The following is a 19,079-nucleotide window of genomic DNA, read 5'->3' as shown; positions in this document are numbered from 1 at the left end:
CTGTCCGTCCGTCCGTCCGTCCGTTCGTTCGTTCGTTCGTTCGTCTGTCTCTCTCTCGGTGAGTGTAAATAATTATGACAATATTTTTTGAATGACGATGACGGGATGACGGGATGACGATGCATGTATGTTTTATAATGTTTATAATGATCGTGATAACGACGATGATTATGAGGATGACAAAGATAACGATGATATTACACATAACGCCAACAAAGATTTAATCATGTATATAACATACGTTTTACAAACGTATAGATGAATAAATTAGTATATATTTATACTATCAAATAAAAAAGATTTCTTCTTTTTTTTTCTTTTTCTTTTTCTTTCTCTTCTTTTCTTTTATTTTCTTTTCTTTTTTGAGTTTGGCACGATGTTATGTAATGGAAGCAAATCAAACACCATGTTCCATTTTGATTGTCCGTGGTTAGGTTGCGGTACATTTTGTCTACTTGCTTGCTCCATAATCCATATTTCTGGTGTATCGCGCGATCGACGTGTTATTACTCATTACTTTAAAGAAATTCGTCGATCAATCTCGTTGTCATTACCGTCGATCAAATGGTTCTTATTTGAAATAAAACAAAATATTAAAAAAATAAATAAATAACAGATATATATATATATCTGATCAATAGAAAATAATTCCTTGGCCGACAATGATCATTTCATTTATGCGCATTTCTATACATATACACACATTTAAATTAAATTGATCGGGTCAACCGACCAATTGCGGCCCTACCTCCACTTTCTTTAAACGTACACCAGGGCAAAATAAACTTTCTTATTTTCCTCTTACAATCCAACAGAGTATTTTCTCTCTTATTTATAACAGACAAAAACCATCGGATATAAACGCATCGCTTCATTGTATATGATGTGTATGTGTCGCTAAACTCTCTCTCTCTCTCTCTCTCTCTGTTTTATTAATCTATTCTAGCAATCAGCTACGATTGTTAATGACGATAAATGGTGTCTCCGGCCATCTTTATAATAATCGATCGGCTTGGACTTATGATAAAACTACTGGAAGAACGGACCTTTGGTCACAGAGAACAAGATCTACGCGCGAGTCTCCAAAATCAGAATAAATATTTCTTTTTACTAAATACATACATTTATCTCACAAATCTTTCCAATTATTTTCTTTTTCATCTTCTCTTTTTTTTTCTTTTTCTTTTTTAGTCTTCTTGGCTTCTTTCCTCGTTTCCAAATGAAAAAAAAAAAAAAAAAAGAAAAAAATTAGAACGGTTACAAATGTAACACATTATAATTGAGGTATTAACAACAAGAGTGCCAAGTAGTCCGCTTAAATCTTCTTCTACAATGATTCAAAGGGGGAGTAAAATAGTTTGAAGATGTAGAGAGAAACCAAATAAAAACCACTTACGCGACTCTAATTAAGCTTGCGATATTTTTTCTTGAGGTATAGCAATGACAACGAGTTGTACTAAGTATTGCAACGTTATCACAGACAGTGGAAACATAATATCTAGATGAGATTATCTCGCACGTAGTACATACGTACCTACATATACACAAACATCGTATCATCTTATTGTATATGTACGTATATATGTATATATAAAATTTTGAATGAAGCACTTAATATATTCCCCTTTTTACGGTGGATCAACTTTTCATATAGTACAGTATTTACGTGCCACGTAGAATAATTTGAAGTTTATATGTATATGCATGAACAAAATCAAATTTATCTCGACTACTTTTCAAAACATGGCATTCTTCCCTGCACCATTTTTTAATCAACGACTTCTTTATTTTTCTTTCACTTCTCCTTATTCTTCTTCTTCTTCTTTTTTCTTTATTTTCGTAGCTGATGTCTATCTACAATATTATCGCGCTAAGAAAATATGATAGAACAACAAGTCGAAACCTAATAACGAACAAAATTTGGAAATTAATTTTTATACACTGTATCGTCCTATTAGTTAACTTATAAGTCGATCAATCTTCGAATTATGTTATTATTAATATCATCATTATTATTATTCATATTAATATTATTATTATAATTATTATTATTATTATTAATATTATTATTAAATCTATCGTAAAGTTCTTAATAATTTACAATGATAATAATATTTTAGAAATTTATTACAGATTGTTTCTACGGTATTAGTAAGATAATTCGTTTCGAATCAAGTTGTTCTATCACAAAAACGCACCATAGTACGTTTAAACGCACGAATTATAACATTCGCAATTTTTTTTCTTACATGATTTATGCTAATGATCTGTGTATTAGCGAGTTATTAGGAAGAGCTTTTATCACGCGGGCAGAGCCCTGTAAAAATATACGTTCTTTCTATATATAGATCTACATATTAATATATGCAATACCAGTTTTTCTTTTTTTTCTTTTTTTTTCTGTTTTTTTTTTTCGATATTCACATCCATACTACATACATACTCCTTTTTTCTTTCTTTTTTTAACTTTTTTTAGAGACAGGTATCCGCAGCCTTTTTCTTATTGTTATCGTTTTTTTTATTTTATTTTTCTTATATAAAAATAGGATGTCTCCATCTTGCACTATCATCATCGTCATTTTCTTCTTCTTCTTCTTCGTCTTCTTTTTCCTTCTCTTTTATCTATATCCAGATCGATAGGAAAAGTGCGGATACAAAATGTCACTCACGTAATCTCGAAGGAATCTCAAAACTGGTCTGTGCATACATTATAGGGTGGTCTACATATATATATATATATATATATATATACAGCATTCGTTTAAAATCATCTCAAAAGCCAGGAAGATAGTAGAAAAAGACGTGAAACGATATAGATTTTCTTATCTGAAATTCATACCGAGCGTATACCTCTCGAAGTCGATAATTTATTCTTTGTTGCTTAATTCATTGGCAGAGCTCATCATCATCATCATCATATAGCCAATCTACAGTCCCGTACATTCACAGATGCACTTTGTTGAGCGTAAATAATGAGTACGTGAGCATGGATGTGTATTTATATGTATACGTTTTTTTTCTTTTTATGTACGCGTCCCTTCCTTCTCTTTCTCATCTCTATATGCGTTCGCGCACGTTATGTATAATCTTTTATTATATTTTATTTTATTTTATTTTATTTTATTTTACTTTACTTTACTTTACTTTATTTTTTCTTTTAAATATATTATCAATTTCTCTATCGAATAGATATTAGATATATCTCTATACATATCTACAGAAAAAAATCTAGTATAAGGCTCTATTATCAATAATTAAACTCTCTATGAATTAATATGTATAACCAGCACAACAGTTCTAAAAACTTCATCGTTTTTTTTTCCTTAGATTAAATATGCGATCGCATTTTTTTCTTCATTGACATTACTCAATACGCCTCTCTCTCTCTCTCTCTCATTTTCTTTTTCCTCTACTCAATGTTAAAATAACATCTTTAGAAAGTAACTCTTTTACAACTACATTACTATTATTGCTTGCTGCTTAGTGCTACCGAATTTCATTTGGCATATAGCGAGTTCTGAGCCCTGAGCAATCGCCAATTCTTTAGAAATGCACCTCAGAAAGATTTCTTCTTTTTTTTTTTTTTTTGCTTCTTCTTCTTCTTCTTTCGATACCACTCTAGATAATAATTACGTGCGCATATACATTTTTTTCTTTGTTTTCTATAAATACTCCTATATATAATATAGTCAATATAAAAGACTTCATTTATAGAACAAAAATGTTTAAAGATCATTCTTTCTTGCCGAAGCTAATAACGCAAAAATGAAGATACGTTCTTTACCAAATACTTTTATAAAACGTGTCACTCTATTGACACTATCTGATACACGCACTAGCTGTAAGTTCTCTCTTTCATCACTATATAGATACATATGCATATATATATACAATGCATATGCAAATATATATACAATGCATATGCAAATATATATTTGTTGTATTAACCTCTAATATGTTTTAGGTACCGATTTCCTTCTCCCCACTCTCGCCAACGTTTACGTTTCTTCTCCACTGTGCTCGAATAATCGTTTGAAACTAACCGTCTTTTAGTTTTTGTCACCCCTTCTGTCTTTGATACAGGATTCATAGCTTGTACGTGATGTATTTTATTATTATTGAGTGCCGTATTAACTCCAGCTAAATTTAAAAGTGCATCCGCTATTTTCCTTTGCTCGTCAAAATCAGCAGACACCTCCTCGGTAGAGTACTTGCTATAACAATACCAATTCATTAATGTATACTTACAAACAAAAAATAACAAGAATACAAATTAAATAACGTATGTTTCTCATACTTTTCCAATTTAATTGATGTAATACAACTATATGTGTGATCTTCGCTAGAACTTCTTGTTATTACAGGAACTAACTTTTCAGATTCCAATATTTTTTTCTTGCGGTCTGTAAGTCAATGGACCGCAGTTTAAAATACAATTTTTAAGCTATTAATATAGTTAATTTATATTTATATGCATATATATATATATATATATATTGAGATAACCTCTATTGTGATTCAAAATAATTGGCCCATGTTTAAAGGAAAGCATAGCAGCTGCAGCAGCATCCACATCACTATCTACTTCTGTTTCAGGAGTTTCGCTAATATTGCTAGATGCCAGTCTTTTGGAAAGATATGGGAATAAGACAGGATCTGGAAGACGTGCACTTGCATTCTTCCTTTGACTTTTTTCTGGAGTAGAAAGATTTTGTGCAGTTGGAGGAGGAAAAGGAGCACGAGATAATGCCTGTATCAAATTTGGACGATATTGAGCATCTACCATCCACAACGAACCCTTACCTAAATTCTGAAAATAAAATATATTGATATTTTTATTTACTGTATGAATTTGAAAATAATGATGATGATAATAATAATAATAATAATATGAAAACACATGCACGCATGGTTAATTACTTACTGGAGCTTTTTCTACCTTACGAAAACATTTGTTTAGGCTCAAATTATGACGAACAGAGTTTTTCCAACCAGTTGGTGCATTCCTAAAATATGGAAAATGATCCAAAATCCATGCGTAAACTTCTTTAACCGGAAGAGCTTTCACGGGGCTGTCTTCTATTGCCATAAAAATTAAACAGGAAAAAGAATATGGTGGTTTACTATTTCTATGTAAGTGAGGATCATAAGGGATATGTGTTGGATGTTTGTTGCGATTTGACACTGGCAAATTGTTGTTACTCAATGATATTTTCGTTTGATCACTCGGAGAAATTTCATAGTGACCTTTTATGCAATCATTAAACACTTGACCAGACTTCTGACAATTCCTATTCGAATGTTGATAGTTTTGCTGCTGCTGTCCATGGCTTTGTGATGTAGAATAAGTCTTTTTACTTCTAATTTCTGCAATTGAAACAACATTATAACAACAACAAAATGCAATGCATTATAATTGTGAATAAAATATGAAATCTTAATATACTGTTCTTAATATACAGCTTACCTGAACAATAACTATCATCCAAACTGGAAACAGAATTAGTATTTTCCGAGAAATCTGCAATGTCGTCGCATACATTGTTATTTAAAAGATTCTCATTCTTTATATCCTTACTAGGGTTAGATATTTCCAAGCCTTTGAGTACATTTTGTTGATGTAACCAGCTGAGGGAAGTTAAATCATCATCCGATTGACTATTCTTTTCTATTGATTTGTCATTAATAGGCAATTCTTCTTGAACATCGTAACTCGAATTGGATTCTACAAACGTATTTGTATTATTACGCTCTTTAGTTGTATAAGTTGCATCTTGAAAATTGTAAATTTGATTGGACCTCAACTCTATTCCACTTTCCATACCTGTGGAATCTGGTCTATCTGGTGGCATATCGCGTTGAGTTCTTCCTTGATCACTGTAAGATAATGACGTTACAACCTTCGTTAATGTATGACAAAAAAAGGTGATTTATAATAATTACTTTTTTAAAGAAGTTCTGCCAGATTTCACTGTTCAACGGTCTCATTATCCAATGTTAATTTTTTTTAGATTAATGTCTGTCGAAGTGCATTTGCTTGACACATCCCGATTACCTGTAACCTGGGTACGCATCGTCGAGATAATTATACGCTCGAAATATCAAATTATATTCTCATTTTCATCTTTCTCTTATGACAATGAAAAGAAGCTTAGTTATTAAGCCTTAATAAACCAGTTAATAAATCAAATATATCATCAAAATAAATACACAATGCAAAATTTTCCTAAACAATATTGTTTACAATTTTGTTTCATTAATAATCAATAAGGAAAATATAAAATAATTAAATTTGTTCTCTATACAAAAGTATACAAAATATCCTGCTGTTGTGCAACTTTGACACAACATATATTATTTCATATTGTAATCTTTTTTTCCTTTTTTTGTAATTGTATTGTTCAAATAAATAACATGAAAGCTACAATTAATACAAATCATATCTTGAATATATGTTAGAAAGCAATGAATTATTTTACTAAAAAGCTTCGTTTCATCGCTGGCAACATTGCGATTTATTATATATCGAAGGGGCAGAGGGGTAGTAGGGAGAGAGAGAGAGAGAGAGAGAGAAGGTGCGTGAGTAGCAAAATTGAAATTTCCGCGCACACCTAGCCTCGAACCCAAACGTACCTCTCCTCCCACACCGCCACTACCGCCACCACCCCCACCACCACCACCACGACCGACAACAACGACATCATCATTTGTTTATCCACTAACAAGCGACAAAATGGCGGTGCTGTAGAGAACACATTGCACCGTACGATGCGTACGTCGACGAAATCAATGCAGTTCTCCCAACTAATCACGTAACATGCATGCTAAATGGGTATATCATAGATCAATGATTACATTTCCGTTAAATGATCATTCGTGTTTACTCGATTTTCTTCTTTTAAAAAAAGCCACTCGCGAAATATTTATCAAATAGAACAAAATATTTCTACTTCATTTTAATACTTCGATATAAATGCAATTTTGACCATTAAAAAGGGTAACACCATGTAATAACTATGATAGGTTTTTATTCGTCGTAACCTCGTCCGACCAGTGACACGCATTAAATGCCATCCGCATTTAAATTCTTACTGCACTTAACATGGATACGTAAGACGTATTTTATGGGAACTATATTTCGCATTCGATTCTCGTATTGAGGACGTTGCGTTGAAGACAAACTTCATTTTTTTCTATACCAAATATCACAATTCGAATGAAAATAAAAGAAAGAAGGAGAAAAAAAAGATATATTCTTTTTTGATATTGATATCATTCCTATAGGTGAAGAATTAAATGATTCGCGGTAGAGTAAAACGTGCAACTGTCTATTCTGTTACTTGTTGAATTCAAATATGGAGTTGATAATGGTTACGAAACTCGAACAAATAAGTACGATCCTTGTTATTACAAGTTAACACACGGTGTTGTCAGCATTTAATCCTTCATTAAGTAATATGTTAACGAACAGATCGTGGCTTTGAATAAATTCAACAGAGAGTACAATTTGCGAACTAACATATTACAAAGATATCTTTTTTCTGGCCACCATATTTTGCATTTTTTTTTTTATAAACATTATTCTTTTCTAACCCCATACAATTTTTAAATTACGACAATCCTATCTTTTTATCAGCAATAATAATTAATTCCATCGTGTAACATGCCTTCCATCATAATATTTTCATGATTTTCTCTTTTGAACAACTAAGAAAATTGAACTATAATCAAGAACGGTATCTTGCATGTTGTCATGTTTTTCAATATTAAATTGAGATTTTCAACGTCATTGTTTCGTTTCGTTGTTTAAATATGAAATGTGGGACATAATCTTACAAAATGAAAGTAACACTCACGTATCTTAGTAGACAGACGACAGTCTCGGTTGATTTTCTAAAGACGAGCATCTCAAGCACGCACTACACAACACCCAGCTGATCAAGGCGCCATATTTTGACGTCATCACATGGTTATGCGAACATCGCGCTCTATATTTGCGAAATATAATATCTCCATTGCGATATTTTGCCCGGGAAACTTAATAATACTAATTTACTTTAAAACTTTCCTTCTAATTATTTTAACTTATTCTAGCGCATCAAATCAAAATCAATCTCAACTTCATTACAATAATTGACATTTTTTTCCTTTTTTTTCTATTAATTACAGTAATTTTTCAACTTTCCTTCTCATTTATTGATTTAATTCTTTACTTTTTTTTTCTTTTTTCTAATCGAAAATATAATATTTTCAATTGTTCTGAAATATTGAAAAGATTCCTAAACTGTATTTATATAATTGCACGCAAATTAAAAATAATTCTTGATAGTGATCCTATAGGAGGGATGCGCCATGTACATTGCTGGGGGACCGGAACTTGATTTTGCGCGCGAATGATTTAAACATTGAAATAATTATGAAATAATGAATTGCATCAAATACAGAAACAAAACAAAACAAAACAAAACAAAACAAAAACAAAATGAACTATATTTAATGATAATTAAAAATTTATATTAAAATAGAATAGGTTACAGGAAAAAATTATTATAAATTCAAGCGGTCCCCCAAAATTTTCAGCCAATGGCACATGAGCTGAATATGAATGGCGCATCCCCTCCTATAGGATCCCTAAGAATCTTGAATGCTAAACGCGCCATCTGTTATAAAATTCTTTTTTCCGTTGAACAGAAAGGTAGCAAGATCTTTTCCTAATTGCAACCATGTCGGAAGAGTAAGTAATATTAATATCTCTAAAAGTATCCAATATAATCGGGATATATTTACTTTATATTTTATTTATAATAATTATCAACATGATGAACGATGTTTTATCTATTATTTTTTTATTAAAACTTACTAATTTCGTACAATTATGCAGAGAATAATGCATCGCCATTGTTCGTAACCTAACATTCATAAAGCATGAGATATAAAGTATAACATTGATGTTCAACAAATTGTAATTAAACTTTAGTAGAGTAAAGTAATTTTTTGTTCCGAACAATTATTATTAATTCTATCAAATATTTGTATGTAAAATAATTGTTTGTTTAATAATTTATTTAATTATTTATTATGTAAAATTATGACGATATGGTGTTTGTTTTGTTTGTAAAATTAATTTATATTTAATCTATAATTATTATTGTATGTATATTTTGTATTTGCACTGATGCAGAAAAAAAGACGTTGTTGAAGCGAAAAAGCTTCCAGTAGTACCAGAATCGGTACTTAAAAAGAGGAAACGGCGTGAAGCGGTTAAAGCTACACGTTTACAAACATCCATTAAGGTTAGTAGTATTTACAAGAAAGTTCTAAAAAATAACTATTTTCATATTATTAAAAAAAAAAATAACTGTTTCTTTTCCTTTTCCTTTTCATTTTAGCAACGTGCAAATCGTTATAAAAAGCGCAAGGTTATTTTCAAAAGAGCGGAAAATTATGTTAAGGAATACCGAACAAAAGAACGAGATGAAATTAGGTTGATCAGACAAGCTAAGAATCGAGGAAATTATTACATTCCTGGTGAAGCCAAATTAGCATTTGTTATACGTATTCGTGGGTTAGTAGAATTTTGCATATTTTGTTTTCTCCAATAATCAATAGATTATACATTTACTAAATAATCTTGTTTTATTTCATTTGTGTATTTTAGTGTTAATCAAGTTGCGCCAAAAGTACGTAAAGTACTTCAACTCTTCCGTTTGAAACAAATTAACAATGGTGTTTTCGTAAAACTGAATAAGGCCACCATAAATATGCTTCGCATTGTCGAACCTTATATTACTTGGGGATATCCAAACTTGAAATCAGTTAGAGAATTGATTTACAAACGCGGTTTTGCTAAAATAAATCGCCAACGTATCCCTATAACAAGTAATAATATTATAGAAAAAAACTTGGTTAGTATGATTTTTGTTATATATGCTAAGAAATATTAATACTCATACATATATATTGACAAATCCATGGAAGTATGTATCAATAAGTGTGCATACTTCCTTCCATGTTGTCAAAAATAAAATAGTATTTTTTGCTACAATAATTGCTATGTATATATATATGTATATATGAAGTATGCAATTTCTAAAAAGTACTAACACTTTTATATATCAGTAATATTGAATAAGTTGTTATATGATTTATAAACAATTGTATTGTTTTAATATTTTACAGGTCGTTCAGGCATTATCTGTATGGAAGACCTGATACATGAAATATTTACTGTAGGATCAAAGTTCAAATACGCAAGCAACTTTTTGTGGCCATTCAAGGTATGTGTCCAATCCACTTGTTATCATCTTTATCTTTTTAATGTACTTTTTAATAGATCTCTTTTACTACACGACATAGGCATGGTTGTAAGACATTTCCTTATGTTTTATTACCTCCTTCTATGTCGAAAAGTAACAGGAGTATAAGCCCATTGAAATTTATACTATTTTATTATATTATTTCAAGACTAACTCCCACAATATTTAAACTTTTTTTATTATCTTTTAATAATCTTTTCATTATGCATATACATAAATGTTACCGCACATGTCATTGTTTTTCTAGTTAAATACTCCTAATGGTGGATGGAGAAAGAAGACCAATCACTACGTAGAAGGAGGTGACTTCGGAAATCGCGAAGACAAAATCAATGAGCTTCTCAGGAGAATGGTTTAAATTTATAATCTTAATTAATAAATCAAATCTCTCTCGCTTATTATCAATAAACTGACTATACTTATTTTCATTTCACATAAAATTATACAAAATTTCTTATATCAAATATATCACGTATTTACTACACAACATAAATAAATGGAACAACACGTTGACTATCAAGGAAGAGCGCAAGTCATCAACGTATTAATATAAATTAATCCCTTTTATTACTATGGATTTTTATACAATAGCACATTTTTCTTTGCAACATTTATCTTGAAATTATTGATTATTAACAAATCTAGTATATATATAATAGATATTGGTTTAGCCAATGTTCTATATTTTAATGATCATTTTGACTTTGATTATTGATCCTTTTTGAGAAAGCTTCTGCATGCTCTTGTATTAATTTATTCATGTCACCTTTCGGTGACATAAATGAAAAATTCAAGAATCTTACTAGTCCATTTTCATAACCCGCAGCAAACCATAAGTGACTCCACATATTTGGATTCCAACAGACCTATATAATAGGATATATCAAATATTTTACCGATTACTTTGGAAAATTTGATTTTGATAAAAAAAAAAAAAAAAAAAAAAAAAGGAAATCATATAAACTTACTCTATTCACAGATGTAAAAGGGTATCTTTCAATGGGAACAAGCGTCAATTTATCAGAATATAAAGTTTTTTGGTTTGTACCCTTCGCTAATTTGTCATAAATTTTCTAGAAATTCAAGATTACACTATTAACATTTGGAAGATACAAATATTTAGTAGTAGAAAATAATTCAATGAATAATAATAGTAATAATAATAATAATAATTTACCGGAAAATTATTATGAATTATAAGACCGAAACGGTCTTTACATTTATCATACTCCGCAGGCATATAAATATATGGTTTGGATTTTTTTCCTCCTACATCCTTACATTCATTATTAAGATCCTCTTTTGGTGGTTGTTCTTTTGGTTTTTCAAAATCTACTACTTCAATATAAGAATTTAACTAAAAGAAAATATGCACAGATTTAGAAAAAAAAGAAAAAAAATGAATGTTTTATAAATAAATGCTTACAATACTTACTTGTCTCTTTCTTGTTAATATCTTGTCTATATCTTTGGTATATAATAACTGATGTGGAAAAATAGAAAGAATTTCTCCAGCATAAGTACCGTGTGCTATACTATTAGCGTGATCGGATACAGTAACACTCTGAAGAAAACATATTTTTTGTTACTAAACATATATTATAAATAGAAAATAAGTTGCAAAGCGTATAATGTTCTTACAAATGTTGTTGAATTAGTTGGAAGGATAGGGGACGATTTATATCCATGTTCTCTCAAAGAAACTAGAAACGAGTTTGTATGTCTATAACTGCAAGGAAAAATCAAAGCAGTATACAAAAAATTATTCAAATTGATCTCCTTAGATTAGATTAGACTAAAGTACAATAAAGTACAATAAAGTACAATATTTGTATAATACCTTAAAGCATCATCAAAACCAATGACAGCACTAGGCCAATGTAGCATCCAAACACCATCAAACATAATTCCTTTTTTGAAGGTTTCTTGAGGAAAACTTATATTTTCTAAATCCCATACCTTGTAAGACCTATCTACACTGACTGAAGCTAAAAATCGCTGACCATTGTATGGAACTATTGTCAGCCCTGTTCAAATAATACATTTATTTATTATCATTTGCTTCTACACACTTTCAATGTATTATTTGTGTGTTCACCTTCATTTATACAATATTATATTTATTTACTTACCAGTAACAGCGTTGCCATGTGCAAAAAAATGTGAAAATGAATTCATCACAATTGAATTGTTTTGTTTTTGTTTTAACAATGGTGAATCCGCTGTGAGATTCCATAATCCAATATAGCCGTTTGTAAAACCAGCAGCTATAGTACTAATAAAAGTATATAGTATTTCATTAAATATGTTACTTTTCATGATTTTGTTCTAGAAAATGTAAATCTTACTTATGTCCACGTTCTTTTGTCCATGATATTGCGGAACATTGCCAATTTTGTTTAGCACTTTCATAAATAATACTATTTACAACTAATATCAGTACAGGATCAGTCTTGTAAATTGGTAAACTAACAAATAAATAGTATATGTGTAATACTTGAATAAAATAAACACGATATTATAATCCTATATTTGTATACAATACAATTATTGTATAAGTATTCTTACTTGTTACTTTCAGATTTGCTGAATCCAAGTTCTTCTGGAAATGGTAATGAATAAATATAAACAGTACCATCCGAACAGCCAGCAGCTAATAAACCCATCCTTCTATATGTTCCTTTTTTATCATTTTTTAAAGTTTCATCCTGGTAACATCCAGATGGACACCACTTAAGAGACCAAATTGTACCATTATTATGTACTATTGCATATGATAGAGTAGGAGTACTAATTTCAGGCTTCAACCTTGACGTTCAATTAACGTTAATTGACGTTAATACAATATATAAATAATATACTATATATGATATGTATAATAGTAGGTAGAAATATTACTTAGACTACCTATTTAAAACTTACTCATTAGTTAATTTACCCATATTCCAGATTTGTATCATATTAGGTCCTGAATCTGCCTTTAGTACAGTATACTTGTTCTCCATTTGAGGATGTGTACTTACTGCTATGTATTGGTCAGGTGTTTTATCGTGTACATAAACTGGTATAGGTAACCATGCTAAGGCCCATACAGGTCCACCAGCAAAAAATGCTGGTAAATCTATAAAAATGAAAGTTCAAATGAACTACTATTATTGACTGACTAACAACAACAACAACAATATATAAGTCGATTATTTATATTGATTTTTTCACCCTCTGAAATTCTCCCTTCAAATGTTTTCCAATATCTCCATTCCTCTTCCCCATGTTTCGTATTGTTAGATGCATTAACGGTTATTGTTTTTGTAGCCATTGATACTTTTAATGGTGGTAGATATTGTTTTGCATCTTCATTATTTAACAGTACAAACGGATTGGGAAGATAATCATCGTAAAATTGAAATTCGTAATTCTCCATCTCGCTGTCAAAATTCATTCATTTATCGTTCATTTATCGTGTTCATTTATCAAAAGAAAGAAGTTACATTGAAATACAAAATTAATAGTTACAATTCCATTGTCCACTTAAAAGCAGGCGCATAAAATTTACTCCAGGATGCTTTTAATGCGTGCGGATCATCCAAAAACATCATTAAGCTAGCTGATCCTATCAAAATATAAAATATAGAAAATATTTACACATGCATTGATTGTTGTTTTACAAAAAGACTTATTTACATACTTTCTTTCACCGAAGATGCATTATGATGATATTGCTGTTCAAATTTGAAAGATAAATCGTTTTCACTTTCATCATCAGTTGTATTTTCTTCTTTAAAATCAGGTGAATTATCTGTGTTGTCTTCTATTTCCGAATGCTTAACCTTGACGTGTTCCATAGTTTCCACTTTACTCGTAGATACAAATTTGCATATTTTACACATAAATTTCTATCGACAGTAAAGAAAAAAAGAAAAAAAAGAGAAAAAAGAGAAAAAAGAGAAAAAAAGATATATCGATCACATATTATTATTACATGATGTGAGATGTATACAAAGAATATTACATTTGTAATATACATTACCTCTTGAGGTGTAAAATTACATTGAGAACAATGTTTACACATGTCATCGTAGGAATTACTTGTAAAATTACATGCTACTTGACGACATTGCGTAATGCCTTTCGATTGTAATTCCTTCTTCCATAAAGATTTCCAAATAGATGGTATTTTCTTTTTCAATTCCGGCAATTGAATGTTTTTCTATAATTGTGTAAATATATCATAACAAGAGTCAAATGCAGTAGTCAACTTAAAATGCATTATTTGAAACCAAATAATCTGGCATGAAAAATACCAAACCATCCCATTATTCTATTGTACAATATACAGTAGTAGTAGTAGTAGTAGTAGTGTAGTAGTAGTAGTAGTATTATTATTATTATCTCTATAATATTGAAAACTATTTAAATATGGACATTTATTGCATGATACATTTTGGAATATTTCTCCTTTCAAAGTTAGATGTAAATTAAGATAGATGATAAGAAGATCTAATATTGCAGTTAATAGAACAAAATTGCAATAAAATTCATTGAAAGATTATAAATATTCATTTCTACGTTATATTATTGTATATTACATTTGTAAATAATGTAAAAGTACTTTGACTTTTCTTCTATTACACTTGATGGAGTTTTATAGAAATCGATATTTCTTCTTTTTGTCAATTTTATCTTTAATAATGATGAAAATGAATGAAATGAAAATCAATTAGATGAATGTCGTTATAGTCAAAACAACAAGTTTTGATATTGAAGAAAATGAATAGAAAAAGTATAATTTAAATGAATGAAGATTCTGGAGTAGCTGATCCTGGAAGTCGATCTTCTTCATCTTGTATATCTATGATAGCACATTGTATCTTTCTCTTTAATTTTTTGCGTAAGTATTCTGAATTCAAACATCGTATTTCACTTGCTACGTACGATCCAAATGTATCGTATTGATCTTCTGTAGCAGGTAATGTATTATCAATTTTTAAAAATGAATCATCTTCACTTTTTGGCTTTTTCATTTTCATTGGGTGTGCTTCAGTTTGAAAAGATTTATTTTCTTGGCAATTGATACCGGTAAGATTTGATGTACCATTTGTATCATCCAATGTATCTTCAGATTTAGTGCTTGTATTTGGTGCTATTTCTTCAGCCTAGAATTATTTAAACATTGATTGAATTGATGAAGACCCCCTACTACTCCAGAAACATACACAATAATAAGCAGAAATTTGAAGACATAGAAAAATGTGTACAATGCATATACGCGCGAATGAAATGGATTAATTGGAATAAATTATATCTATCACGATATCTATCACGATATTTAAACAAAACTATATAATTAATATAGATATTATAGATGCAGCAGTACAACCATATTCGTTATTGTGTTATATTATTGTATAATGATGAATAGTGAATCAAATCAATTTATAAATCAAACTCTGTATTTGCACAGAAATGATATTAACCAGTAATGCTGAAAACTGCTATTTAGTAAAGTAAGTTTTATAATTTATAAATAGCAAGTAGCAATAGACTGGGCACTTCCCTTATAAATGTTATTACAATTATTATTATTATCTGTATCCATTTTATTTCCAGTATTTCATTCCAGTATATTCTTGCATAATAAGATTTAATTGAAAATGTCTTTATTTAATAGAATAACATAGAAGAAAATATCAAATCATTTCCTTCAGCACAATATATCCAGATTATTTGTCTTCTTTTAGACATTATTTCATTTCTCTTAGGACATATTATATACACATTCCTTTTTTCCATTTTTACTTTGCCTTAATAATATATCTATGAGCGAAAAAGATATGTAGCATGCAACAAGTGTCCAGTCTAAAAATAGCTTTTCGAAGAAACAATCCTTTGCAGAGGTGTGTTTCTATTTAGCATACTTATTTCATTAGTACACTTACAGTTTACTCTCTTTATTCTTTTTATAAAATTAACTTTTTAAAAATTAACTTTTTTCTACAGTGGGAACAAGAGAGTTTGCCGTAATATGTGAAGAGTAACAATAGTAGTACTTGGTCCTAAGAAATTAATAATATCAACAAAGATCGTATTGTATAATATATACGTTACTATAAACAATTGAACATTCAAATCAATGAGTACTATAAGCTCTTCAAATATCGCGCGCAAACCCTTTCATTTATTACCACCCTGTATATTAATAATTTGTAGAAATTGCATCATTTTGTAAATAATTGCAAGCTAATATAGTTGCACATTACACAAAATCATGCTTTAGATTTGCTTACCAATACAGAAGAATCGAAATCCACCTTTTTAGATTGTTTTTGTTCTTCTTTAACAAGTTCTGTAAACTGTAATATTTTTGACACAGCTCTATAAAAGAAAAAACAAAAAGAAAAAAAAAAAAAAAAAAAAAAAGAAAGTAAAAAGAATTTCGATAATCAATCGATTTACATTTAGAAATGAGATTTTCAGCATGTTGACTCAATGATATCATGCAGCAAGCACTGGTGGTACATGAGAGCGCAGAACGGAGCAAAAGATAATTTTGTGAATGTTTGAATTCTGTAGAAAATGTATTATTAAACACCTATAGAGCTTGTATATAAGCACCCGCTTGTACCATCAGTTACAGGAGATTTCATAATTATTTATACATACTTTTCAGCAGCTTTACGTTTTACTTTTTCATTATCTGCTGCAAGTTCGATTGGAAGATGTTTGCGTTTATTATATTTCAAATCTCTATGAATTCGTTCGTGAGTTTCCATAGATGATGGCCTCATAGAATTATTGCACACGGAACATGTTACCATTAATGCTCTGCTTTCCTAAGATTACATTTTCTTTCTTGACAATTGAATTATAATAATGTTATTTACAAAATATGACAACTTACATCATCCGATTTACCACAAAATTGAATATGTGATATAAATCCATTAACACTACGTTTCATTACTTCACATTGTTCGCAACAAAGTTGTCCTTTCCTTTTTTTATGGCAATAGATAATACCCTTTTCAATAATTTCTTATCATTTTCAAAATCCTATAACAAAATGATGCATGTATATATATAAGTTATAATATAAGTATCAATTAGAGAGAGAGAGAGAGTATATTTTTATATGAGAATGTTATTTAATAAAACAGTTAGTTAATAAAAACACTGAAAAATCTTGTATTATATACATACCATTGGTTGCTCTCCTTCATACCAACCCATGTTGTTATGTTTCATTATATTATGCGTTTCCCATTGTCCTATTGCTATTTCTATTCCACATCTCATGCATTTACACATTTGTATCTCTTCATTCTCTGTTTGGCTTCTCATGCTTTCTTTTTTCGCGTTATTATTTTTAACTTTCGATGGAGGACGTCCTCTTCGCCTAGGTGTATTCATTTTTTTACAAATATCTACTTTTGTGGATGTCTCCCCCCTGTTGAAAAAAAATCGGTTGAAAAAAATCGATTATTTTTTTTTGTTTTTTTTTTACATATTTCGTAAGAAAAACATTTCAAAAATATGCTCCGAAAATTTCAGAGTATTGTCATTCAAAGTTATAACCGAAAGTATGGAGCGCGCCGTAGGGTGTATAACTCAGATAACTCTATTTTGTTGCCTCCATTTGATTTTTAACGTTAACAAAAATTTGTTTGTACAGTTGAAGATACTAATAAGAACATATTAAAATTGAAAAACGATCGCATTTGATTTTCCTATTCAACAAAATTCATGAGAAAAAAGCATTGAAATTTGGGTCTTCACAGGGAGGTACTACCTTAAGTGATCATTCGAAAGTTCATTGTTAGATTCAGTTAGTGAAGTATTCGAAGAATTTTGTCTACAATATGTTGATGTTTCCGAATTGGAAATCTGTTGCTGCGAAACATAGTTATCGCATTCATCTGGAGTTTGAATACACACATACTTCCTAGGTCTTCCTCTTTTTCTTGGTTGACCAGAAGGTATCATAATAGAATTACCACATTTCACTCCATTTTTGATTTCTTTCTGTGATACAGAATGTGATTCTGTACTCGCAATGAGTTCTTTATTGCTTACTTTATGTGAATCTACATTGGATTGATGCGATTCGAGATCATGCTTCATATCACGAGGAGTTTCTGAATTAGATATATTATTTTCATACACAATTGAACTATCGCATACTCCTATTTGGTCTACAGTAGATTGTACCATTGAATCACTAATGTCTTTACTTTTGTACGTATTACTTTGGCCAGTCTTATTAGAAGAAATACACATTTCTTCTTCTTCTTCTTCTTCTTCTTCTTCTTCTTCCTCTTCTTCTTCTTCTGATTTAACAAATACATTATTAATAGGATTTAATAAAATTTTATCACACACATCAGATTTGGTCGATGTTGTTCCTGGCATACTTTTAGGTATCATTGCTAATGATAATTCTTTATTAAATTTTTTCTCTAAACTGCCTTTAACATTCATTCAATTTAATATTTTTCATTGACAAAAATGTAAAATTTATGGAAGAATCATTCCATATATAATATAATAAATATGAAATCACCATCAATGAAAGAGTATTGCAAATTAACAAGTAATATTAACTCTTCTAACAATAAAATATTATTAAAAACTTCAGCAAGCTTAGATTTGCTTCCCTCCTTCAATATTATGCTTATATGTATTCTACAAAAACACACACACACCACACACAGAGAGAAGCACAACCAAGCAACTTAGATAGGAGTAAAGGAACAGAATATAAGATTT

The 19,079-nt window shown here is 29.7% G+C and overlaps 3 protein-coding genes across 6 annotated transcripts; 1 reads left to right on the top strand and 2 right to left on the bottom strand.

The window, feature by feature from the left end:
* Positions 1-300: 300 nt before the first annotated feature.
* On the bottom strand, positions 301-7,992 carry LOC107068534 (uncharacterized). Of its 4 annotated transcripts, XM_015325032.2 has the most exons (8): positions 7,857-7,992; positions 5,944-6,062; positions 5,825-5,877; positions 5,468-5,725; positions 4,925-5,367; positions 4,507-4,810; positions 4,298-4,403; positions 301-4,214 (listed from the first exon to the last, which is right to left on the bottom strand). In XM_015325032.2, the coding sequence occupies exons 3-8, from the start codon at positions 5,850-5,852 to the stop codon at positions 3,944-3,946; spliced, it is 1,410 nt and encodes a 469-aa protein (XP_015180518.1). In that variant the 5' UTR covers positions 5,853-5,877; positions 5,944-6,062; positions 7,857-7,992; the 3' UTR covers positions 301-3,943. The 4 variants fall into 4 exon arrangements, with proteins under 4 accessions (XP_015180518.1, XP_015180516.1, XP_015180519.1 ...); XM_015325030.2 differs by having other exon boundaries at positions 5,468-5,877; XM_015325033.2 differs by lacking the exon at positions 5,944-6,062 and having other exon boundaries at positions 7,857-7,965.
* Positions 7,993-8,585: 593 nt separating this feature from the next.
* RpL7 (ribosomal protein L7) lies at positions 8,586-10,725 on the top strand. Its single transcript, XM_089173254.1, has 6 exons — positions 8,586-8,734; positions 9,182-9,293; positions 9,390-9,565; positions 9,659-9,909; positions 10,180-10,277; positions 10,564-10,725. Exons 1-6 carry the CDS (start codon positions 8,724-8,726, stop codon positions 10,672-10,674), a joined length of 759 nt encoding a protein of 252 aa, XP_089029380.1. The 5' UTR covers positions 8,586-8,723; the 3' UTR covers positions 10,675-10,725.
* A 133-nt stretch (positions 10,726-10,858) lies between these two features.
* On the bottom strand, positions 10,859-19,056 carry LOC107068540 (uncharacterized). Its single transcript, XM_015325039.2, is given in 20 exon segments — positions 10,859-11,182; positions 11,285-11,389; positions 11,494-11,673; positions 11,752-11,880; positions 11,958-12,045; positions 12,157-12,343; positions 12,449-12,591; positions 12,665-12,784; positions 12,885-13,124; positions 13,239-13,437; positions 13,533-13,741; positions 13,830-13,926; positions 14,002-14,209; positions 14,344-14,523; positions 16,601-16,688; positions 16,977-17,146; positions 17,215-17,312; positions 17,315-17,366; positions 17,514-17,760; positions 18,103-19,056. Coding segments are annotated over 20 exon segments (3,609 nt in total). The 5' UTR covers positions 18,792-19,056; the 3' UTR covers positions 10,859-11,002.
* Positions 19,057-19,079: the final 23 nt, after the last annotated feature.

Source organism: Polistes dominula, unplaced genomic scaffold, assembly GCF_049000335.1.
Source record: "Polistes dominula isolate Pdom_NZ unplaced genomic scaffold, Pdom_raw_medaka contig_28, whole genome shotgun sequence".
Lineage (NCBI taxonomy): Eukaryota > Metazoa > Arthropoda > Insecta > Hymenoptera > Vespidae > Polistes > Polistes dominula.
This window is presented reverse-complemented; position numbering and strand designations above follow the sequence as displayed.

What these genes read in the sequence shown, in the direction of transcription:
- LOC107068534 (XM_015325030.2), bottom strand. Translation starts at nt 5,852, where the DNA reads ATGCCACCAGATAGACCAGATTCCACAGGTATGGAAAGTGGAATAGAG. An exon ending in GGATGATAGTTATTGTTCAG is followed by an intron (nt 5,368 to 5,467) that starts GTAAGCTGTATA and finishes TTTCAATTGCAG; the next exon opens with AAATTAGAAGTAAAAAGACT. An exon ending in GTAAGGTAGAAAAAGCTCCA is followed by an intron (nt 4,811 to 4,924) that starts GTAAGTAATTAA and finishes TTTTATTTTCAG; the next exon opens with AATTTAGGTAAGGGTTCGTT.
- RpL7 (XM_089173254.1), top strand. An exon ending in TTTGTTATACGTATTCGTGG is followed by an intron (nt 9,566 to 9,658) that starts GTTAGTAGAATT and finishes TGTGTATTTTAG; the next exon opens with TGTTAATCAAGTTGCGCCAA. An exon ending in ACTTTTTGTGGCCATTCAAG is followed by an intron (nt 10,278 to 10,563) that starts GTATGTGTCCAA and finishes TTGTTTTTCTAG; the next exon opens with TTAAATACTCCTAATGGTGG.